At 43.0% G+C, this 25,113-nt stretch overlaps 1 protein-coding gene across 1 annotated transcript in view; it reads right to left on the reverse strand.

Annotated features, from left to right (window-relative positions):
* Positions 1–25,113, reverse strand: part of OTOP1 (otopetrin 1) — a 46,527-nt gene that overhangs the window by 13,511 nt on the left and 7,903 nt on the right. The window contains exons 2-4 of the mRNA XM_004449271.3: positions 11,902–12,038; positions 7,764–7,822; positions 1,725–1,855 (exon numbers count right to left, since the gene is read on the reverse strand). Coding sequence (XP_004449328.2) covers positions 1,725–1,855; positions 7,764–7,822; positions 11,902–12,038 — 327 coding nt within the window. The remainder of the gene's footprint in view (positions 1–1,724; positions 1,856–7,763; positions 7,823–11,901; positions 12,039–25,113) is intronic.

The following is a 25,113-nucleotide window of genomic DNA, read 5'->3' on the forward strand; positions in this document are numbered from 1 at the left end:
AACGGAACATGAGAGCTGACAGAGTCTTTAAAAGTCAAGTCACTTCATTGCACCTGTTCACAGAGGGCCCTGGATTCAAATCCTGACTTAAGCACTCAGCTGTGCGAACTTGAACAAGTTACTTAAACTCTCCGTGGCTGGGTGGCTTCCCCTCTGTCGCGGGGCCCTGCCTACCTGCCTCAGAGCAGGGTGCAAAAATTAAATGGACCACAGAAAGAGCCTAGAACAGCGCAGGCACTCGGCACATGCTCACGAGTGTTCGTTGCTGCTGCTGTTGTTACTGTTACTGATTTCAACGAGGAAATGGAGCCCAAGAGGGGAGTGGCCTCCCTGGAGCTGTGGGGGTGGGGTGGCAAGATGGAACCTGCATCCCTGACCTCATCACCCCACCACGGGGGAGGACACCGGGGTGCACCACTGCCCCGCAGCAGGCCTGCGGTGGCACAGCTGGACTTGAACCATAGCAAGCCGAAGCTGGGAGGGACCTTTGAAAGTACGGAGTCCAGCTCCCCTCGTTTCACAGACGAGGAAGGCGTTCAGAGCGTGTGGATGGTTTCCAAAGGGCACGCAGCTGGCAAGTGGTGGCAAGTCCCAAACCCAGCCCTCCAGCTCCCAGGGCTAAGCCTGCATTCCTCTCCACCCAAAGGTCCAAACAGAGGGGTGCTGGAGCATACACGCCAGAGAATTTGGGGGAAAATTTTTTTTAAATCTAAGGTCATGTATATCACTAGAAGGAAAGCTAAAAACTGTTTAAGATAGTAAAACCTCATGTAAAACATGAATATGGGTGATATTGCCCATATAAGACTGCTTTTACAAAATATAGACACAAATATACTACAGAGAAGGAAAAAGAACAGCAGCTATGTACGGCAGGGGAAGCAGAGAGGGACTGAGAGCTGATGAGCTCTGTATTTTTTTGGTTTTATTATTATTATTATTATTGGAATCATGAAAAGGCTCTAAGAATGATGATGAATGTACAAATATGTGATTATATCCAAATACCATTGATTGTACACTTTGGATGGATTTACACTTTAATAATATGGATCATAAAATTGATCTGACAAAAAAAATACACACACAACTCATATGCACTCATACACATATATTCTGTTGGTTCTGTTTCTCTGGAAAACCTTGATACACAGAATAAATGAGATAATGCATGGGAAGAGCTTACAAAAAAAATGTGTATATACAGATTAGGGCTTTAGGCTCTCAAACAGGAGCAGGGAAGGAAAAACAGGCCAAAATTATGAGCCGAGAACAGTTCAATAAAATGTCAAATGAACTGAAACCAATCAGCCACCACCTACTGTTAGACCTCTGTCGATTTTTTAAATAACTATTCGTTTGTTGAAAGAACTGGTAGGAGGGGCTTCATTAAAGACGAAAACAAAAAACAACTACCTGTCTCCCATGCTTGAGAACAAAGATTCATTTCACTGCCAAACTAGACCAAGAGAAATGCTGATGCAAATGATAACCTTGGGTCTCACAAGTCCCCAAATTATTGAAGCAACCCTTCATTTTGCTTAGTGCACACCCTCTTGTGATGCCAGGATAAGAGACTTAGGAGGCTTTATAAGGTTTTCAACGACAGAGAACTGTCTGGCTGATGATTTCGCTGGACCCTGCAATTCTTTGGCACCGGCCGCTCCACTCTGGACGTTTCCAAGGAATTCCAACATGGCGGAAGGGCGATTCCCACCACTCACCTATCGTTATGTTTCCAAAGCCCAGCGTGATGAGCCGCTCCTTGTGCTCGTTAAGCTGGTGCTTGGACTCATTCAGGACGCTGTTGGCCCACAGAAGCAGGTTGGTGAAGACCGAGTGGATGACCCCAAACCTGGAAAACACAAGGACTCAGTTTCTGAGAAGTTCACAGGGAGGTCCGGGAAAGCTCCAAACCCCGTGGGGTGAGACCGTGCATTATGCCCACATGTGTGCACATACACTCTCACAAACCCCCTTCTCAGCCATGAGTTAGTGTCATCCGGCAGCTCAGGCCCTTCATGGGCCTCCCTGCCCAGCTGGCAGGAGCAGTTCCATGGGCTCTTCCAAAGTCACATTCTGCCTTCACGTTGAACCTGCCAGTACTCAACCATTATCGATGGGACAACAAAGAAACAAGGTCTTGGAAGCAGAGCTACAGGGATTGAATCTTACTAGAAGAAGGCAAAGCAACCCTGCCGCTCACTAAACCCTTCCAATATTTTCCAGGGGGGAAGAGGAGAGGAGAGACCAATGATTGGAAATCTAGAAACAGCCTTACTGTTGGTCGGCCAACCCAACAATCACTGTCCACTCCCCTCTGCTTTGCCATCCACCACTAAAGACACTGAAGCAAGCCAGGGACTTGCTGTGCAGCCTCCTTTCCAGCTACGTATGGCCACCTCAGATGTGAGGTGGAAACTTCTGGGTACTATTGGGAAGGCTTTTTCTTTCTTGATTAAAGGAGTAATAAAGAGAGGAATCTACTTACAGTTCTCCCCCATCCCTTTTATCTGCCTTATATGTGGATGTGATGGCTAGAGTTGTGGTAACTGTTTGGTGACCATGAGGCAACAAGCATGGCAAAGTGGAAACAGAAAGCCTGCTCTGTGGTGATACTGTTGAGCTGCTGGAACCTCCAGTAGGTTCAAGATCTAGCCCACAGTCAGGCATATCATAAATAACCACACCAAGACTTGAAGAATTAGTAAGTGGCAGAGCTGTTCTATTCTAGCTCCAGAGCCCTGCCTTTGCCTCTCTGCCATGCCACCTCCTGAAGAAGGAGAAAACAGGAAAAGAGATGCAGTGGAAGGTGAACACTGGGCTCTGGAGAATGGAGGAGAGAGCTATGGGAAATATAGCTCCAATTGGGTCTCTCCTTATTTCAAAGCTCCAAAGTCTCCCCAGGCCATCAGATTTAAGACCTGGCATCCAGGGTGCTTAACACTGTGCCTTGCATGCAGCAGGTGCAGCAAATACCTGGGATTTGAGAGATGCATTCTTTAAAACCTTTGGGGGACTGGTTACTCCTAAATTAGAGAACAAAGGCCCAGAGGAAGCCTTATCCCTCCTCACTGAGAGTATGCCCACCCATTATCTGCCTAGAGGAAAAAAGAAAACTGTCCCTGTGTCCTCAACCCTGACCCTGCCTCTCCTCTGAGTTTTAACTCCAGCTGAGCCCTCTGAGGTTCCCACGAAAACTTGCCTATTTGAACCCTGGCTTCCTTTGGCAGCTACATCACGTGCAAGCACAGCTGGAGAAGGAAGCAGACTCCCAGGGTGCCTGTCTGTCGGCCTCTCCCCTGCCCAGTTGCTATAGACTGTGGCCAGCCTTCCACAAGGCATCTGCAGGTATTGTATAGTGCCTTTGACAAGCACGGACAATGCTGTTTGCCTCAGACTGGCTGGCTTTTCTTTTGCTCATAAAGCACACAGCTCCCCTTTCTCTTTTTCCTGGTCCAGTGGCTTTGTCCAATCCCAGGGCCCCCTGAGCCCAAGGAGGTAGAGCCAAGGCCACCTGCGGAGGCAGTCTGTTCTGCAATGCCATCTCCAGGCAAGGTGGCAGCATCCTGTTGGTTTGATCTGGAAATTGTCCTACAAAGGGCAAACGTAATTTCCCCATGCCAAGCTGCTTCTCTCATACTTGGATCTGATAACTGCAGACCCCAATAAAGGGAGGCCTTCCTTGAGCCATCACAGTTAGTTTCCAGCCCTGCTTTCAGAACCTCCGTGCTTGTAAACCTCACCCTTGGGGAAAGAAAAGAGACCCACACCAGTCAGGAAAACTCACAGCTCAGGTGAAAACCTCCTATGCATACTAAAAGCACTGGACAGTGGAATACTGACTTGAAAGACCTGAAAGAGTTAACGCAAGAATGGCAAGACTGCAGGACCTGAAGGAAGCGCCAATGACTGAAAGGGGTCTTGCATAAGCATTATGGAGGGAGTGGTGGGAACAGTGCCAAATGAAGGGATGGCCCGCATCGAGAGGGAGCAACCCCGGCTCAGCTCAAGCCTTTGTTGCCAACTCTTCCAACTTTTCTAGAGAACTCTAAATCTAAAATCTACAAGTTGGTAAGTGATTTGAAAATGTTAGTACAAACAAAACTATCAGCAGATGAAATTAAACTAAATCTGATCTGGTTCAAACCATTCCCTGTCCAGTTTTGGAAAATGAGGCCAAGAGCTGGAGAGAGCCTGACTCCACTCACTTGGTGAGTGTGGCCAAGACAGCACGAGGGCCCGGACCCTCTGAATCCCCCAAATGAAAGATCCTGGGGTCATGTCTGCAAACACGGCCTATGGTAGTGCAAGACATAGATGCGAGCTACATATGGAATTTTAGTATTTCTAGCAGCTACATTTTTGTTCAAAGTGTAATAGAATAGGTGCAAATAATTTTAATAATATTTTGCTAAACCCAATATACTATTGTGTCATGTACAACCAATACAAAAAAATTATTAATGAGATTTATTTTTCTTTTTCTCTTCTAGTCTCCAATATCCAGACTGTGTTTCTACTTATAGCACATCTCAATGTGCACTGGACACCATTTGAGTGCTTAGTAGCCACATGTGTCTAGTGGCTGCTCTATTGGACAGAACAGATCTAAAAGAGTAAGCAAAGCAAAAGACCCTTTTCTACTTGGAGGGACTTGGGCCCAAATGTCCTGAGACTGTGTTTAAATAAATGACTAAAGCAAAAAGAAAGAACCTCACCCAGAAAATCCAGCTAGTCACTGCCATCACTGTGATGCCTTCGAAATAGCAGTGGATGAAGTCAATAACACTCAAGTCCCAGCCAGCCATGCACAGCAAGTTGCCTGACCCCGGGCATTTGCTTTACTTCTCTGAGCCTCATGTTGAGTGAAGTGTCCTAAGTAGCTCTTTTAGATCTAGTTGCTTTTTCCTCTATTTCTTTATAAATCTCCTCTCTAGATATTCTATCAAATATTAAAAATGGTTTATTGGGGTCTCCAACTACTATTATAAAACTATTTTTCCCTTCAATTCTGCCAATGTTTGCTTTATATATTTTGAGGTCTGTTGTTAGGTGCATATATATTTACAATTGATATAGCTTCTTGGTGCATTGACCTTTTTAACAATATGTAATGTTCTTTGCCTCTTATGACATTTGCTTCACTACTCTGAGCCTCAGGTTCCTGATCATTTTACAGATAATATCTACTGTGCCTGATGGATAGGGATCTAGTGAGAGAGGATTTCATAAGTAACACCATGTAAAAGAAAGTGCTTTGTAAACAGTAGAGTTAATATGATTCAGCCAGGAGTTTCTAGGCACAGAGAAGCTGCTCAAATCTCACTCTTCATCCCAGCAATTTTACTTCTAGAATTTAACCCAAGGAAATAATCAGAAGTATTCAAAAATATTTTTGATTGAAGATACTCATCATAGCACTATTTATAATAATAAAAATTTTCAGACCAGTTAAATGTCCAACAATGGTTAGACTATAGAAATGAAGCATTATGATATCAATAAAAATCATATTATAGAAAAACGCTGATGGGGAAATGTCACCAACAAAATTAAAAGAAAAAACAGAATGAGAAGAACAGGACCACAATTTTAAAAAGAAAAAAAGGAAAAATGATATACTTATTGTAACAGTTTGATATAATTGATGACTTCCAAAAAGAAATATTGGATTATGTTTGTAAACTGATCTTTTCCTCTGGGCATGTTAGATTATTTTGGATTCAGAGGTTAAGTTAATTAAGTAATCAGGTAAACCCCTTGTGCCAGTAGGGCATTGAGTCCCTACCCACCAAGGGGTGGCCAAGGACAGAGTTGGGTGGGGGCTTTTAATGTTAGAGTTTTGATGTTGGAGTTTGATGCTGAAGCTGGAGCCCCAGGGAGAGAGAGACAGAGCCGTTCACCTGATAGTCTACAGCTGACCCTGTGGAGAAAGGCAAAGTCTAGAGAGCCTCATAGTCTACAGCTGACCTTGTGGAGAAAAGAGAGGAGCTGAGCCCAGAGGAACCCAGGAAGCCTGAATCCTCACAGCTGTCAACAGCCATCTTGCTCCAACAAAATTAAAAGAAAAAGCAGAATGAGAAGAACAGGACCACGTGAAAATAGACTTTAGTGAGGGAATTAACTTGTGCATTATGGCCTGGTATCTTTAAGCTCTTGCCCCAAATAAATACCCTTTATAAAAACCAACCAGTATCTGGTATTTTGTATCAGCACCCCTTTGGCCAACTAATACACCTATTCATAGAAAAAAGACTGGAAGGAAATATACCAAAATGTTCACAGTAGTGGGTAGTGAGGTTATGGTGACTTTTCAATTCTACTGTATCCTTATTTTTATCAGAAAAAAAGGTAAAATTGTTAAAGATAATGTAACAATTATCTTTGTTTGCAGAGTAGATGAATCAAGACCCATGCCCTGGAGCAAAACCAGCAAGGAACACCCTCACACTGCCAGCCAGCACGCAGCCCCATGGGTGGATGGACGAGCGGGCAATGCACACGTGCCCCTTGCTCCCCAGTGTATGAAATAGGATGTGGGTTCAGAGCCCGAAAGCTCACGCCTGCCACTGACCCTCTGTGAGCTTGAGCAAGCGTCTTATCCCAAGGAAGCTGATGCCTCGTGTATTTCATGCAGATAAGACCAGTTACCCTCACAGAGTGCAGACTAAAGGTGTCAATGGATGTGAAAGCCTTTGTCCAGCTCTGAGGATGATTAAAGGTGGCTTTGTGGGCTCCTTGGGGCCCTGGACCTCATTTGACCCTGATTTGTCCATTTGGCCTCATCAGTCCATTCTCTTCCCCCACCAGTCCCTCCTTTGTTCCTCCCCCACTAGGAGACATGGCTTCTCTTGTTAATGATACTGGGGTTAAACGTCACTGCCAAGGCCACACTTGGGGCTGCACAGGGAGTACCAGGCTTCCCAGTGCACAACTGCAGAGGGTGTCACTCACACAGCTTAGGATACAGCAGCTCGTCACCACTGCATATTCCCAGCAGTGCCTGGTAGCAGACCCTGCACGCGGCAGGCACTCAACACATGCCCAACTGTGTGTTGACATTGATCCTTTTTGCAAAATGAGGTTGGTGACATTTTTTTCTATTTTAATAGTCTATTGAAATAGTTCTATTTAGTAGACATACATAAATCAATCTTTTAAATGCCATTTGTCATTTCAAGTGGTATTGGGGGAGTTTTCTCTTCCTTGCTGATCTTTTATAAGATGAGGGGTCTTTCTATAAAGCAAATTCTGATCCTTTGATTCATCCATATGTATGCACATATGGCTTTCTTACATAATTGTAATATTTTGAGCATTGGTGTAATTCATCCCATTACCATATAGATTATTTCCTGTGATCCTCACGGTTACCTGGAGAGAAAATGAGAATAGACTCAACCCTTTTGCTGAGTACTTAGGCCCCAGGCACGTGCCATGTGCTTTATGTCTATTACTTCACTCCATCCTCCACAACAGACTCTATTATTATCACCATTTTACACATGCAGAAACTGAGCATCAGCAAAGGGAAGTGTCTAAGATGAAGAGTTGAAATTCAAACCTGCATCATCCTACTATAACAGTTATCTCCAGGAAGGGACCAAAGATGGCTCCCAGAAGGGAGCATTTTGTTCTTTGGGACAAAGCAAGAGAGTTGGTCTCAGTTCTTATCACTCTAGGCAAGATAGCAGGGACGAGTTTTGTTTGAGCTAAAGGAATGCCAAATCACATTGAAAGCAGTTACGCACTCTTTTTACCTTTCAAGTGTTTTGAAAGACTGGATAATGTCCTTTGCATGTCCCCAAAGAAAATACACCTAGATGGAAATAAAGGAAGAAAAAAAATGCATCAGTGGGAAAACTGCCATTACCCCTACATACTTGAGAAGCTAGAAAACCTAAGAAAAAGGTGCAGGAAAATGTTGGGACCATCAGTAACCACCCAAATTGCTAACCTTATCTCTGGTGGCAGTGCCATTCAGCGGTCAAGGAGGCAAATTGCTAACCTTATCTCTGGTGGAAGTGCCATTCAGCGGTCGGGGAGGGACTCCCAGAGCACTGTGATAAGAAGCTGAGTGAGGTCTCCAGGTTCAGGAGAAAAAGCACTGTGATTGATTGGGAATGTCTGCCTTGCTGTGATTGATTGAGGATGCCTGCCACAGCACAAGGCATGGGAAAGGCAGCCTCTCATAAACCCTGTTCTCCTAAATCAGTTTTCACCCCAAAAAAATATTTAATGAAATATGCCAGTGGCCAGAAAATAAATGTTGAGGGCTTTAAATGAAGAACGAAACTGATCCAAGCTGGTCTTTTGTTTCCCTCTATTAACTTATGTTCCAGGGCCCTGGCCACAGTGATCACATGGGATAGGAGCTGAGCAGACAGATGCTGGGTATCTGAAACCTGTGCAAATCCTGGCTCCCTCAGGCCTAGCCACACGGCCTCTCTCAGGGAACCTTTCAGTGTCTGCTTTCCCATCCGTGAAATGGGGGTAAGAAGGGAACCTACCTTGGAAGGTGCTATGAACAATTAAATGGAATAATCCATATCAATTACTTAGAACAGTGCCTCGAATGCGTTAAATTCTCAGTAAATGTTCAGCATTGTCAACTTATTCATTCATTGCCATTGACTGAGCACCTAATCTGTACCGAGCATTATTTGAACTTCTAAAATGTTTGGGGCCTTATTTTAAACACATACACCTATCAATTACCTACCCTGCCTGACAGCACTGGCCCTTGATAAAATTTTTCTTGTTTAATCTTCATTTTACCATTAATGAGCTATAAAAAGAAAATCACGCACCACCAAATAAAATGTGCTCACACATATTACCTCTTTCAGCATTGTTTTGCCAGGATCAGCTGTCCTGCTCTACAAAACATTTTCAGGGCAGAATTCATGATCACTGCTCTTCTCCTCAGTCACTCAACAACTTAAAAGCCCACCAGCAGTAACCTCGGTAAAGGTGACATTCAGCATGACAACAGGGAAACGACTAATAATTATGATTTTTCTGAGATGAGTGGTTACATAGGCCTGAAGAAGGAATGCTCAGGAGTGTGGAGTCTTTCTTTTTGGAGTAATGAAATTGTTCTAAAATTTTTGAGATAATGAGTGTACAACATGGTGATTATACTAAATTAAGCCATTGATTATAGACTTTGGAAAGAATAGCTAGAAACAGCAGCTATGTACAGTGGGGGAGGCACAGAGAGATTGAGAGGTGAGGAATTGTCTGTTTGTCTGGTTTTTGTTTTTTATTATTATTATTAAAGAAAATGCTCTAATAATGATGGAAGTGATGAACACACAACTGTGTGATTATAACAAATACCACTGATTGTAGGCTTTGGATAAATTGTATGCTTTATTAATACATATCCATAAAATTGATTTGTTAAAAAAATGATTTGTCAGCGAATGCTTCACTGAACACCCATTAAATTGATACTTTGTTACAAAGACTACATAGCAACAGTAAAAAAAGTGTAGGTGTTGTTTCTTTTTAAAGAAAAACTCAAAATAGAAAATTTCACATGCTCTAAGGAAAGTTTTGACAAGAATGCACACTTGAATCCAAGGAATGAAGGGAAACAAAAAAACAACAAACGTTGGTTTCAGTTGATGGGTTGATGGGATGCATTTTGTCTTCTTTTCCAATTTTTTTCAATAATGTTATATTTTAAAAATAAATAATTTTTAAAAATAATTTTTCCATTTTCTAATCATCTAATGGAGCAATAGTCATGCGATGACTGTCCAATAAATATAGACTGATTGATTAATTGACTGATAAAAAAACCTAAATCAGGAAGACAGAGATCTCTAACTCCGCAAGTTATCAGAGAGGTGTATCGAAAATTCATACCTGTTAGGGTCATCCCTCTGCTTACAACCTTCGATGGCTCTCCCTTGCCTTCAAGATGAAGTCCAAGATCGTAACGTGGCCTATGGTGTGATAATAGCACCGACCCAGCGCTCTTTGCCTGCCCAGACCCAGGCACAGGGCTATGCCTGAGGCCCCATCACAACCACCCCAAGCAGACAGGCACCCTGATTATCCCCACTTTACAGAGGAGACCCCAAGGCCCAGGGAGGCCATGAGGCTTTTCGAAGGTCACACAGCCATAGAAGCTGAGCCAGGATTTGAACCTAGGGAGCCCAAGTTGTGCTGAAGCCCCTGGCCCGGGCCGGCTGCCCAGCCTCGCCCCCTGCCTTGTCCTCACTCGGTTCTATGGAACACCCTCCTGTCACGCCCTCCCCTTCCCCGTTTCAGCTGCCAACTCAGGGACCCTGCCCAGGGAAAAGCCACCCTGCACCCCGCAATGGGAGATGCCCTCTGGGGTGCGCGCTTCTCGCCCCGGTCGACTTTGGTCAAAGCCCCAAACCCCAGTATTGCAAGTGGTCTTGACCGTGTCCCCACCGGACTGGCACCTCCCATGGGGCACAGACCACAGCTCTTTCATCCCTGTGCATCCATACGGAGGTTGGTGCTTAAAAAATGAGGTATACCAGGTGCTTGAAAACTGGACTGAACCGCCGAATGAATGCACGAGAGGGCCACCTCAGTTCCAGCCTCACCAGTGCTTTCCACATCGCCACTGGCATCACTACAAGACCTTGTCCTCGTGGGGTCTGGTTCCCCTGGAACGCTCAGCCAGCACCCTCTCCCTACGCCAGGCGGCTCCTGAGGAGCCCCCGCCAGGCTCCGGACTCACTCCAAGAGGCTCCCGCTGCGCTAAACTGCTGCAGAGCACGCGTGGCCTAGCCCTTCACCCTTCAAGAAAGTGTTTGACCTCGAGAAACATTCAAAGGTTCATCTAGAGTTGTCTAGTGAATCAACAGGGTTCACAAACTGGGGAAAATGAAGGGAGGGAGGGAAAAAGGAAGGAAGGAAGGGAGGGAGGGAGGAGGGGTTTGAAATATTGGCATGCTGGAGGTTGTTGACATTGGGCTCTGAAGAACGTAAATATTCAGAGCAGTGGCTGTACCACTGGAGTAAGTCCACGGCATGGAGGAAAATCACCATCATGCCTAGGCTACGACTGTGACCTTGAACAAATCATTTGTCCTCTCTTCCTTAGGAAATGAGGGTGATGAGCTAAGGCTTATCCTCATGGAGCTTTCCAAAGAATTACATAAAGGGAAAAATGAAAAGTACTTTGAATACTCTAAAGTGCTACAGGAATCTTCATTATTATTTTTATTATTATGAAAGTTAACATCCTACCTCTGATGACAATTACCAGGGCAATCTGCTAAGGACAGGGCTATGCCAGAGGCCCTTCTAAAGTCTTCTTAACCATGGGATTTTTCTAACTCAAAGTGATGTAGTTAAATTTTATATATTGGCCCCTTACTTCTGTGCCACCTTGAATTCACCAGTGCTAGGAAAAGAATTGTTTACATTTCTAAAGACTTTCATCCACAAGTGGACAAAGACAAAAACAAAAAACAAAAAAAAAAGGCTCAAAAAATTTCTTAAATTTTAAAAATTTTTAAAAAGTTCTCAGTTACCCAGAGAAGTGACTATAATGGTACAGGGCTTCTTTTTGGAGTAATGCAAATGTTCGAAAATTGATTGCAGTGATGGTCGCACCGCTCTGTAGATATGCTAAAAATGTTGACGTGCACACGTTAAATAGGTGAATGGTATGGTATGTGAATTATATCTCCATAAAACTATCATAGAAAGAGGTGATCCTGAAAATAAGTTAGAGATGGATTCAGGTTCACTTGGGACCTGCTGGGCAAGCTCACAGCCGCTCACGGTGTCCTCCACTTGCTAACTGTCTTGAGGTTGCAGGTTTTTTGAAGTTCAAGGCAGCATACATCCTGGGATACACTTAACAGGAGCCAAAACAATATAAATAAACTCAGTGTGGTTTACCTGCAAGAGAGTGTGTATTGCATGTGTGACAGGAAAAACTCCTTCAGTGGCTGGTAAGCACTCAGAAAATCCAACAAAGTAGCCAATTTTCAGACATCCTAGGATGATGGTAATGGCTGCAAACAGTGTGATGCTACCTAAATTTGGGGGAAACACACACAAACATACGTGTTAACATGAATGCGGTCATTTCAAAATAGCTTAAGAATATCTCTGGCATGATAAACTGAAAACTAGGAGACAGGTATTGTGCCTTATTCATCACTGTACCCATCACCTATCCAGGATCTGACACATCATGCCAAAAAGGATCAATCTGGGAGTGTCACGATTCTCCTCAAAACCTCAGGTGGCCTCCTGCTTTCTAAAGAATAATCCCCAAATACTTAGCATGTCACCCGAAGCCCTTGGCAATAGCCTCTATCCCGTGTCCCTGCCCCTCCGCCCATGTATCCAAAATCCAAGCCATGTCCAATATCTAATCCCTGAGGACATAACGTCATGCCCATTCCCCCATCCCTGCCTCCTCTCATTCATCCTTAAAATTAAAAAAACAAAATAGCAGGGAGCTGATGTGGCTCAGTGGCTGAATGCTAGCTTCCCAAACACAAGGTCCTGGGTTCAATCCCCTGTAGTACCTCAAATAAATAAATAAGTAAATATATAAATAAATATTTTTTTAAAAAAACAAAAAACCAATAGCACCTCTTAATCTTTCCCTGTTCCATCTATACTCCCTTTATCATGCTGAACAACTCTGTGCTCATAGTGCTCATAAGTACTTGCACAAAGAATTGTGATGCTCTCCCCATCTGTGGCTCCCCTCTGTTAACACCCTGCCAGACAGGAGCCTGGCCTAATTCCCTCTGTGTCCTCTGAAGGCAGCGTGGGGCTGGCCCCTCCCAAGTGCCCTGCAACGGTTTGATGAAAGAATGAATGAATGAATGAATGCCCTTAGAAGTTCCTGGGAAGTCAAATATTCTACTCAAAGCAAATATTCTAAATCAGGGGAACAATTAAGTGAAATTACTGTCAGCCACTCACTGAGTATTGTGAGGTCATTAAAAATGATGGCTTGATGGGAAGCAGCTGTGGCTCAGTCAGTGGGGCTCCCGTCTACCCTATGGGAGGCCCTGGGTTCGCGTCCCGGGGCCTCCTTGTGAAGGCAGGCTCGCCCGCACTTTGCGGAGAGCTGCCCAGCCCGCAAGTGCCGTGGAGAACTGACTCAGCAAGGTGACGAAACAAAAAGGGAAACTAGCAAAAATGCAGAAGAGTACACAGCGAATAGACACAGAGAGCAGACAGCAAGCAAGCCGCAAGCAGGGAGGGGAAATAAAATAAATAAATACAGACACAGAAGAACGCACAGTGAATGGACACTGAGAGCAGACAGCACGCAAAAAGCCACAAAGGGGATGGGGATAAAAAAAAAAGATGTCTACAGAACACGTGACCAGCAGCCCCCAAACTGTCAAGGTCACCTAAAGAGGGAAAGTCTGAGAAATGACAAGGACCAGAAGAAGCTAAGGAGACAGGACAAATGAATGTGATGTGGTATCCTTGAAGGGAACCTGGGACAGAAAAAGGATGATAGCAGAAAGCTGCTGAAATCCGAATCAAGTCTGGACTTTGAGTAATAGTCATGCAGAGGTAGATTGAATGGCAATAAAAGGCTTGTTCTTCCTCTTAATTTCCATTCCTGTGGGTGTGAAACCATTTGTACACAGGATCCTTTGAAGACGTATTTCCAGTTAAGGTGTGGTCTCATCTGTGAATAAGTCCTAATACAGTGTGCCCAAACTCAATCAGTGTGACTTAGCCAATAGGCTGGAGTCCTTCATAAGCAGAAGAAACTCAGATACAGTTAACAGAAGTCAGTGGAAACTGAAAGAGGAGACACAAGGAGCAGAGGATGACCAGGTGGTAGAGGCACAGGAAGCCCCAGGATTGGGGCAAGCCAGCTCCAGAATGCTACAGACTTCAGGGAGAAAGAACGGCCTTGCCAACACCTTGAGTTTGGACTCCTAGCCACTGAAAACAGGAGACCATAAGTTCCTGTTATTAAGCCAACTAGTGTGCCCCATTTGTCATAGCAGTATGCCCCATTTGTCATAGCAGCACTGGCAAACTAAGACAGGTACTAATGCTGTTTCCCTAGTTGTGACAATTGAACTACAGTAATGTGTTAACAGTAGGGCGAAATGGATGAAGAGTATATAGGAACTCTCCGTCTTAACTTTGCAACTTTTCTGTAAATATAAAACATGGAAAGGGCTTATACTAGGTAAAATAAAGGAAGGCAACATTCACATTGTACATCAGCATGGTTTTGGCCAAAAAAAACACAAACAAAAAGCATGCATATGAAAAAAAAAAAGGCTGGAAATAATTATGTGAAATACATGAAAAAGAAATTTGTGTCTACCCAACAACAAAAAGACCAACGACCCAATTAAGAGATGGACAAACAAATGGGAAGCGATGTGGCTCAACTGATAGCACCTCCACCTACCATACAGGAGGTCCACGGTTCAAACCCAGTGCCTCCTGGCCCGTGGGGTGAGCTGGCCCACATGCAGTGCTGCCAGATGCAAGGAGTGCCATGCCACAGAATGGTGTCCCCTGCATAGGGGAGCCCCATGTACAAGGAGTGTGTCCCACAAGGAGAGCAGCCCTGCATGAAAAGCACAGCCCACCCAGGAATGGCACTGCACACATGGAGAGATGACACAAGATGACGGAACAAAAAAGAGACACAGATTCCCAGTGCTGCCGAGAATACAGGCAGACACAGAAAAACACACAGTGAATGGACACGAGAGAGCAAACAATGGGGGGGGGGGGGGGCGGGGCGGAGAAATAAAATAAATCTTAAAAAAAAAAAAAGAAATGGACAAATGACTTGAAAAGACATTTCTCCAAAGAAGATATACAAATGGCCAATAAATACATGAAAAAATACTCAACTTCACTAGCCATTAGAGAGATGCAAATCAAAACCACAATGAGAGATCATTCACACCCCCTAGGATGGCTGCTTTAAAAAAAAAAGGAAAATAAGTGTTGGGGATGATGTGGAGAAATCGGAACACTTGTACACTTTTGGTGGGAATGTAAAATGGTGCAGCCACTGTGGAAGACAGTTTGGCAGTTCCTCAGAAGGTTAAGTGTAGAACAGCCATGTGACCTGGCAACCCTACTTCTAGGTATATACCCAAAAGAACTGAAAGCAGGAACTCAAACAAATGTTTGCACACTGATGTTCACAGCAACATTATTCACAATTTGTAAACGGTGGAAATAACCTGTGTCCATCGGCAGATGAATGGATAACTAAATGTGGTGTATATGTCAATGGAACATTATTCAGCCTTAAAAAGGAGTTGATACCAATCAGTGTGGGGGTTCTCAGTCAGATACACAAAGAAAAGCCAATTATATGATACCTGCGTTTCAAAGAGAGAAAGAGTTTATTACTGAACACAAAGCAAGGAGTACAGAAGGCTGATTAGGCACAAATCACGCTCCCTGAACTGGAGAAACTTACGACGTTTAATAGCATCCAAACAAAGGCAGGCAGGGTCAGGATGATAACGAGGTTAGAGACAGTCTAATTGCTGAACAGGCGCAGACTGACTCCATGCTTAGTTTACTTAGTTTAAAGTTTAGGCTATGGTGCATGTCAGGCAGGCCAACTCTGATTAGAACTGTTTGGTTGAGCAAGATAACTTAGGAAGTTGGGTGGTCAGTCCTGGGCTGGCTCATTTCAATAAACAAGGGGCACCCCACTCCTGGGTTGCAAAATAAGATAATGAGATATAAGCAGGGACTGTAACAAGTTGTCTCATGACCACGCAGGTACTGGCTTTGGTCATGCAATTTCAAAACGTAGCATCAGCATGAAAGACACAACGCATCGGGACCGCAGTTCAGTGACTTACAACAGTTACAACAGATACCTGCTTCAGGATATTTCCAGGTTAACACGCACCAAGGCTATAATTGAATAAACTGTCACAGTTATCGGTATCTTCTTTGGGCTACAGAGTGAAATATCAGAAGGTTAGCAATTGCTTAAAATACAATTCGGTAAGTCGAAACACATCTGTTCATTTTTTGGTTACAGTGGGAAGTTCTGATACATGCTGCCACGTGGATGAACCTTGAAGACATTGTGTTGAGTGAAATCAGCCAGACACAAACGGGCAAATATTGTAGGTTCTCACTTCTATGAAATAATTAAAACACGCAAAGTCAAAGTCATAAACGAGAACACAGGTTACCAGGAGCCAGATGGGAATGGGGAATGGGGAGTTAATGCTTGATTGGTACAGAGTTCGTTTCAGATGATGGAAAACTTTTGGTAAGGGGTGTATATATGTTACTAGAATAATGTTTCTTGGGGGAAAAAAAACCCATAGAAATGTACAACATAAAGAGTGAATTCTAATGTAAACTATGGACTATACTTAATAGTGTAACTATAATAATATTGTTCATCAATTGTAGCAAAACTACAGTAATGGAAAATATTAATAACAGGGAAAACTGTGCATGAGTGGGGATTTATATGGGAACTCTGTAGTATCTGCATGATTTTACTGTAAACTTATAACTGCTCAGATAAAAAAAGAACCTGGGGACAAATATAAATATGGAGAAAAGCACACTGCTCATTGGGACTTCATCAATGTAAAAATCCTTTGTCCCTCTCCTGGGCCAACACTGCCATTTACACGTTCTCTCCAACAAGCAGGAAGAAATCAGATCGCGTGTGACATGCATCAAGTCACTGAGCAGGGCAGGGGGAGAGGGCCTAACAGTGAGATATAGCATTACAGCCCAGCCCAAGCAGCCTCCTGCGAGAAGTAACGCAATCACCTGGTCTTGCATTTCCATTGCTCAAAGCCTTGTAGAAAAAACCCTAAGTCACTTTTTTTTTTTAATTTCTGAAAACACCCCAGTGTAATCAGAAACTTTGTAAGAGTGGAGATTCGATCCCAATGCTTTGAAATGGTCTGATAAATGCATGGTTCATTCTGATTACAAAAAGAAATAACAAGACGAGGCATTTCAGTTCCCTGGCTGCTAAAACAAATGCCATACAATGGGTTGGCTGAACAACAGGAATTCATAGGCTCACAGTTTCGAAGGTAGGAGAAGTCCAAAATCCAGGCGTCAGCAAGGTGAGGCGTCCTCCCAGAAGACTGAGGCATTCTGGGGCTGGCTGCCAGCCCTCCCCAACCCTTGGCTTTTCCGTCACATGGCAAGGCGTGTGTATGTGTGGTGGCATCTTCTCCCTTTTCAGGCTCTGTTGACCTCCACTTCTGGCTGCTCCCCGTGGCTTCTTTCTCTGTCTGACATCCACTCTGCTTAGAAAGGTCTCCAGTAGTCCAGGTTAAAGCCCAACCTGATTCAGCTGGACCACACCTTACCTGAAGCAGCATCTTGAAAAGACCTCATTTAAAGTGGGGCCATACCCACCACAATGTGGACCAAGAACACGCCCAAGCAGGGCTGCCCAATTCAGCCCACCACACAAGGCTAAGCAGGCTGGGTGGGGCAGCCAGAGCACAGACTGAGAGCGAAGGGGACCTGGGAACTAGTTCTGGAAGTGCCACTGATGCAATGCATGGGCTAGGACAAGTTGCTTCCTTGCTCCTAGCCTCACTTTTCTCATCTATAAAATGAAGTTGTTCTACAGCAGTGTTTCTCAAATGCGGGTGTGTCATGTCATCGGGAGGCCTTGTTAAAACATAGCCCACTGGGCTTCATTCCCAGACTTCCTGATTCAGTAGGTCGGGGTGGGGCACCCAAATCTGATTAACACTTGCCCAGGTGGGTGCTGATGGTCTTGGCTTGGGGTCTTGCTTTGAGACCCTCTGGTCTAGAACATCACTGTGGTTGACATATCAAGAGTTCTGTGAGTCTTCATATACCTTCTCACGTTCTTGGAATTCTTCCTTCCTTCATCTGTCTATCAGTGAACTCATTCATTCATTTATTAATACAACAGATATTTGGGGACTCCTACTATGCATGAGGTATTGTGCCAGGGGCTCAAAGATGATTGCTGAAGAAACAAAAATACACAAGTATAATATTGCATAAATTGAGGTGTAGCACCAGATTTCTCAGAAAAGGACTGCAGCCCAAGAACCCTATTCCCAGTCCAGATGTCACCCACTGGGAACCCTGCTCACTCTCAGAGCTACTGCAAGGACTTCTGTCCCATTTATTATTAGTCTTTGCATCTACAATGCTGTAGCAATGGATGGGAATATCAACAGTATGAGCTTGCAGCACCCAAAACTATAGAAATGCTTCCAAAAAACAAAGTAGGGGAAACGAGAGGAAAAAAAATATGTACTTAGCCAAGAGGAAAACAAAGTTAATGGTATTATTGTGGGAATTCTAAAACTTTAGCTTTGAAGAAAGGATACATTTATTAATCAACTCTGTGATATGAGTCTCTTGTAATCATGTTTTATAATAAATTTAATAAAAGATTTTTAAATTTTAAAAAATGATGTCAACACTTGTTAGAGCAAAAGACTGGTATTTGGAGATATGCAAAATGCAATTCATTTAACAACTATTAGTTGAGCACCAACTATTGGCCAGGTGTTGTCCCAGGCACTGGGAATATAAAAGATCACTGAAACAAAGTGGGGAGTTTAACATTCTAGGAGGGAAGACAGAAAAGAAACAATGTAAGAAATGAGAATGTAAGATGTGTCAGTGTATTAGTCAGTCAAAGGAGTGCTGATGCAAAATACCAGAAATGAGTTGGTTTTTATAAAGGATATTTATTTGGGGTAGGAGCTTACAGATACCAGGCCATAAAGCATAAGTTATTTCCCTCACCGATGTCTGTTTTCACATGTTGGAGCAAGATGGCTGCCAAAGTCTTTGAGGGTTCAGGCATCCTGGGTTCCTCTGGGCTCAGTGCCTCTGTTTTCTCTGCAAGGTCAGCTGTAGACTCTGAGGCTCTCTAGGCTTTGCCTCTCTCCACAAGGTCAGCTGTAGACTATCAGATGAATGGCTCTGTCTCTCTCCCTGGGGTTTCTGCTGTGTCTAAGGAGCCATCCCTATTCCTCTGTGTTCTTCTCCTGGCTCAGGTCCTCTCTTCCTGAACCTTGCTTTTCTTTCCTCTGCATGCTGACTTCCTGGGGCTCCAGCTTAAGACTCTGGCATCAAACTCCAACATCAAAACTCCAACATCAAAATGCCTCAACTCTGTCCTTTGCCATGCATTTTATCTGTGAGTCCCCACCCACCAAGGGGTGGGGACTCAACACCCTAATGACATGGCCTAATCAAAGCCCTAATCATAACTCAATCACACCCAGGTACAGGCCAGATTATAAACATTATCCAATATCTATTTTTGGAATTCATAACCATATCAACTGCTACAGTCAGGAAGTGATAAGTGCTTTGAAGAAAAGTAAAGTAGAAAAGGGGAGTGGGGTTGGTGGTGAATCTTCAGGAAAGAGCTCTCAGAGTTGTTGGTAGTTGGAGAGAGGACAGAAATATAAAATATCAACCACATAACTCATCTGAGAAGAATATTTGACAAAGGGCTCTAACAGAACAATCATGAACTAAAAGAGAGTCCTCAAAATTGGAGAGGATGAAGAGGAAAGACAAAGAGAGTGAGCAATAAACTTTAAAAGAATAAAGGAATAAATGGGTGTATGGCGGGATGGATGGATGGATGGATGGATGGATGGATGGATAAGTGGGTGGGTGGATGGACGGATGAATGGATGGATTGGGGGGGTGGGAGTAGATGAATTAATAGATAAGTAGGTTAACAGAAAACAAAATAGGTTAAGTGAATTTAATTCAAATGAATCAAGATAGACTGCCTGGGAATGTGTAATTTACACACACTATAAAGATTCAGACACAGACAAAACATTTTGAGGAGAAATTCTGTTAAATATTAATCTATCTTAGCAAAACTCATGAGTGGGGATAGAGGGAGATTAGCATAAAAGGAAAACAGCCCTCCAAATATCTCATGTTAAAGAGATGGGCATAGGGGAAAAGAGCAGAAAAGAGATAAGAGAGGAAGGAGGAGAAGAAAGAAAGAAGCAAACATATTCTCAAGGTCTTATCTCACTGGAATAGAGAGGAAGTGGGAATAACAGAGGATCTTAGAGAAGGGAGCAATATGTCTTTCTAGGGGAAATTGGTGTTTTGTTTTCAGATAAAAATGGAATATAGAGTTTCAGTCATCAAGAGGGCGAAGTTAGCCACTCTAGGGCTCTGTTCTCCCACAGAACCTTAAAGCAACAAACAAAAGCTTACATTAACATCTTTCTCAAAGCTCCAGAAAACAGTTAAAGGACTGAAGTAACTAGGTGAGTCCTGAATCAAGAAAAAGGCAACTTAAATGTGGTAGGATTTAGCGGTACCCAGTTGGCCTCATCCCCATCTCCTCACCAGCTCAGCACATAGTCACCCATGAGCCTAGTGAAGTTCTGGGTGCCAGTTCTGGAGGGAGCAGAGTAACCCTCACGCACCACCTCCTCCTGCCCCTCCCCTTCTTCCTTCTTCTTCTATAGTTAGCTGCTGGCCACTTGAAATCTTTTCCTTAATACCAGCTGGATACAAGCCTAAGACACAGGTAACTCAGTATCTATATTTCAGAGGTAACACAGTAAAATATCAAAATGTCCAGGTTGCAACAAAAGATTTTAAAAACATACAAGAAGCAGGAAATTATGGCTCATGCAAAGGAGCAGGATAAAGAATCAGAAACCATCAACAAGGAAGACCAGAACTTGGACACATCAAACTTTTTTTTAAATGATCTTAAATATGTTCAAAGGTATCAAGGAAAACATAGAATTGCCTCTAATCTATATATCAATTTCAAGTGACAGTTGACAAGTAAACCATATTGTGTCTTCATATCCCAGAAGAAAAAAAGAGAGAGAAAAGATTTCCTAGGGGGCTTCAACAGTGACTGGACTTGGCAGAAAAAAGAATCGGTGAACCTAAAGACAATACAATTGAAAGTATTCAATCTGAGGAGCAGAAAGAAAAGAAGAAGAAAAAAAAAGAATGAAGGAAAGGAAAAAGAATGAAGAGCCTAAGAGACCTGTGGGACCTCTCAAGCATATGAATACATGCATTATAGGAGTCCCTGAAGGAGAAAAAAAAAAAAGAAAAGGGGGGTGGGGAAGGAGGGAAGAGATTTGAAGAAATAGTGGCTGAAAATTTTCCTAATTTAACAAAAGATATGAATATGCACGCTCAAGAAGATCAACAAACGCCATACAGTATAAACTCAAATATCCCACACTAAGACATATGATAACCAAACTGTTGAATGCCAACCATAAAGGGAGAATTCTGAAAACTGCAAAAGAGATACAATGTGTTATGTACAAAGGAGCCTCAATAAGGCTAAATACCATGGGAAATCATTATGGCAAGAAGGCAATGGGATGACATATTTAAAGTGCTGAAAACCAGAAACTGCCAGCCAAAAATTCTGTACCTCACAAAATTGTCTTTCAAAAATGAGCAAGAGATTAAGACACTCCCAGATAAACAAAAGCTGAGGGAGTTCATCACCACTAGATCAGCCCTACAAGAAATGTTAAACAGAATTATTCAGGTTGAAAGGAAAGGACATGAGACAGTAAACTGAAATTCCATGAAGAAATAAATATCTCCAGTAAAAGAATGGCATGGGTAAATATAAATGCCAGTACTACTGTACTTTTTATTTTTAACCTCCCTTTTATCTTCCTACATTATCTAAAATACAAATGCAAAAAATAAATGATAAATCAGTGGTTTGGGACTTATATAATTATGTAATTTCCAAGAAGAACTACATAAAAATGAGGTGACAGAGGGGGGAATGAACATAGGTGTGTATACTATTGAAATAAAGTTGGTTTCAAACAAAATGAGACTTTTATAGATTTAGGACATTAAATTTAAGCCTCTTGGTAACCACAAAGAAAATGTTGGAAAAATATACACAGAATAAATGACAAGGCTTTATGAAATATCCATTACAAAAATGGGTAAAGGATTTAAACAGATATTTTCCCAAAGATTGCCAATGAGCACATGAGAAGATGCTCAGTAACACTGGGCATTGGGGAAATGCAAATCAAAGCCACAGGGAGACACCACCTCACATCCACTAGAATGGCTATTAATTTTTTTAACAAATCAATTTTATTGATACATATTAATAAAGCATAAATCCAACCAAAGTTTGCAATCAGTGGTATTTGGCATAATCACATAGTTGTAGAATCATCACTTCAATCTTTTTTTTTAATGAAATTTTTTATTGTCTTTTTTTTTAAAGATACATAGATCACACAAAATGTAACATTAAAAAATATAAGAAGTTCCCATATACCCCTCCCCTCCCACCCCCACTCCTCCCACATCAGCAACCTCTTTCATCAGTGTGGCGCATTCATTGCATTTGATGAATACATTTTGAAGCTCTTCTACACCACATAGATTATAGTTTACTTAGTAGTTTATACTCTCCCCCAGTCCATTCAGTGGGTCATGGCAGGATACATAACCTCCTGCATTTGTCCCTGCAATATCATTCAGGAAAATACCAAGTCCCAAAAATGCCTCCACATCACACCTCTTCTTCCCTCACCTTGCCTTCAGCAACTCCCATGGCCACATAAATGATTCAATTTCTTCCATTGCTAGAGTCACAATAGTTCTATAGTAGAATACCAGTAAGTTCACTCTAATCCATATTTTATTCCTCCATCCAGCAGACCCTGGGATGGCAATGTCCACTCCATCTCTAAATTGAGAGAAGGCTTAGATCCCACATGGCGGAAGGATGTGATTCTCCTTCTTGCAGCTGTAGACTCTCTCGGTTCCTGGGTGTGGTGGTTGACCATTCTCACCTCCCTGTTAGCTGACCTGGGTAAGTCCAACAACTTGGAGAGTAGGTGTTGCAACTCTACTGAGGCTCAGGGCCCAGCTGGCACATGGACAGTCCAGAGATTCAAGTCTCCCAAGCATACACCAACCCCAGTGCCAACCACAGGATCAGTAAAAGTGACAGAAGAGGCATGTGTAAAGAGGTCACATCAGAGTCCAACTCCATTATACTCAGGAACACAAATTCCAATGTAGGGCCCACTGGCAAGGCACTGAACTCCAAAGCCATCTGTCATGACCCTAGGAACTGGGTGTCTCCATAGCCCTCAGGAGCACCATTACCTGGGGTTGTGTCTACTTTGGCTATCTCTAAGATCTGCTGAGATGTGTGTAAATGCAACTCCTCTGATGGCCTCCTGACTCATTTTGAAGTCCCTTAGCCATATAAACTCATTTGTCTTTACCATTTCCCCTTTTATTCAAGGTTTTTTTCCAGTTGCATCACCAGCTGGTGATTGGTAATAATCCCTTGGCACCAGGGAGGCTTATCCTTGGGAGTCATGTCCCATGCTGGGGGGGAAGGTAATGCATTTACATACTGAGTTTGGCTTAGAGAGTGGCCACATTTGAGCAATATGGAGGCTCTCAGGAGGTAAATCTTAGGCACTCTGCAGCTCTAGGCCTAGTTGAAATTTCAAGCACACAGGCTTACAAGCATAGTCATCAGTATCAAGGACCCATCATTGGATCATCCTTCTTCACTGGTCTTTGCCCTTGCATTTGGGGGATTGTTGCTGTTCCATTAGGGAATGTGACAGAGCTCTCCCAGATGGGAACTCAGCACTCCCTTAGTTGTTGTGTGTAACTCTACCTACTATGAATACCCAACAAATATCAAACATATTTATATACCTTATATGCATGCCCTGGAGAACTCCCTCACACCCTTGCATCCCCTATCAATGACACCTCACACCAGCACTTCTCCCCTACCATAGCTGAACCTCTCTGTGATCCAAAACTTCTTCAAAAATGAGGCCTAATATATTGGCAAATTCAATTAGTAGGAAAATGAAATAGTAATGGTAGGTTTAAAGATTAGAAATTGTATACATAATAACTTAGAAAAACTAAAATAAAGTAAAAATAAATTGGGGTATTAAAAAATGAAAAATATCATAAAACTTTGTTTTTGGCATTTTGCCTTTCATCACTGGGATACATGTTCCCCTGCATATACAGTGGCAAGGCAATCTCTTCCATTCCTTTCTCAGTGTCTACATCCTTTATTTTAAAAATTTTTTATTATGTCTTCAAAAAAGTTTTAGATCACGTAAAGTCACATATACACTATAGGGGACTTCCATATACCCAACATCAAACCCTTTTCCCCTTTCCCCAGCAAAGATCTTTTTACATGTGGATGTCATAATTGCTACAGCTGATGTACAGATATTGAAACATAGCTACCAACCATGGTTCCATTATGGTTTACATTTTTTAAATTTTTGGTGAAATTTAACATGCCTATATCCATCATTGCATGATCTTGTGGAACACTTCCATTGCCCCCCAGTTACCCCCTCTCCCATCTATTCTATTCCTCTCTCCCCCTCCCCTCAGAGCCCACAGTGACAACCAAGCATCACTGCTTGAAGGACAAGATTCACAGAAACTTGCAGCAATGCTGAGGGGTTGACACACTAGCCTGTCCTCCCCCATTGGGAGCCACCCATGCTCTCGAGAGACACCCTCTCCTCTGAGAACATCAGGCCTCCCCAGGATGGGGGTACAACACCTTCCCACTATTGTATGGGTCTCTGCCCACTGATACAACACTATGACAAGATGAGCATTCACACAGTCCCTAGAAGTCTGCCCCAGGTGCACCCTGTGTCAGATGCCCCCTGTCAAACACCTTAAACCAGTAACCCTTCCTTATATTTTCTAAAGAGTTTTCTCAACATTACAGTTTCAACCACACACCTGACAATCTCCAGTGTTCACCTGCCTCTCCCAAAACCTCTCCCCAATTGGACCATCTGACCCATCCTCCCAACACTAGCCCCCTCAAGCCTGCAAAGCCTATTGGGTGGGGTTCTGGGGACTTCAATTATTTTTAAAGCATTTTCATTATTCCAATAATAAACAAAAAAACAGACTAAGAAAGAAACAAACAAAAAATACTCATCACCTCTGAAGCTCTCTATTACCCTTGCCATACATAGCTGCTATTCTGTTTCTGTCTCTCTAGTTTATTTGTATTTATGTTTTGTAAAAACAGTCTGATATATGTAATATCACCCGTATTTG

The sequence above is a fragment of the Dasypus novemcinctus genome, chromosome 1 (genome assembly GCF_030445035.2).
Source record: "Dasypus novemcinctus isolate mDasNov1 chromosome 1, mDasNov1.1.hap2, whole genome shotgun sequence".
Lineage (NCBI taxonomy): Eukaryota > Metazoa > Chordata > Mammalia > Cingulata > Dasypodidae > Dasypus > Dasypus novemcinctus.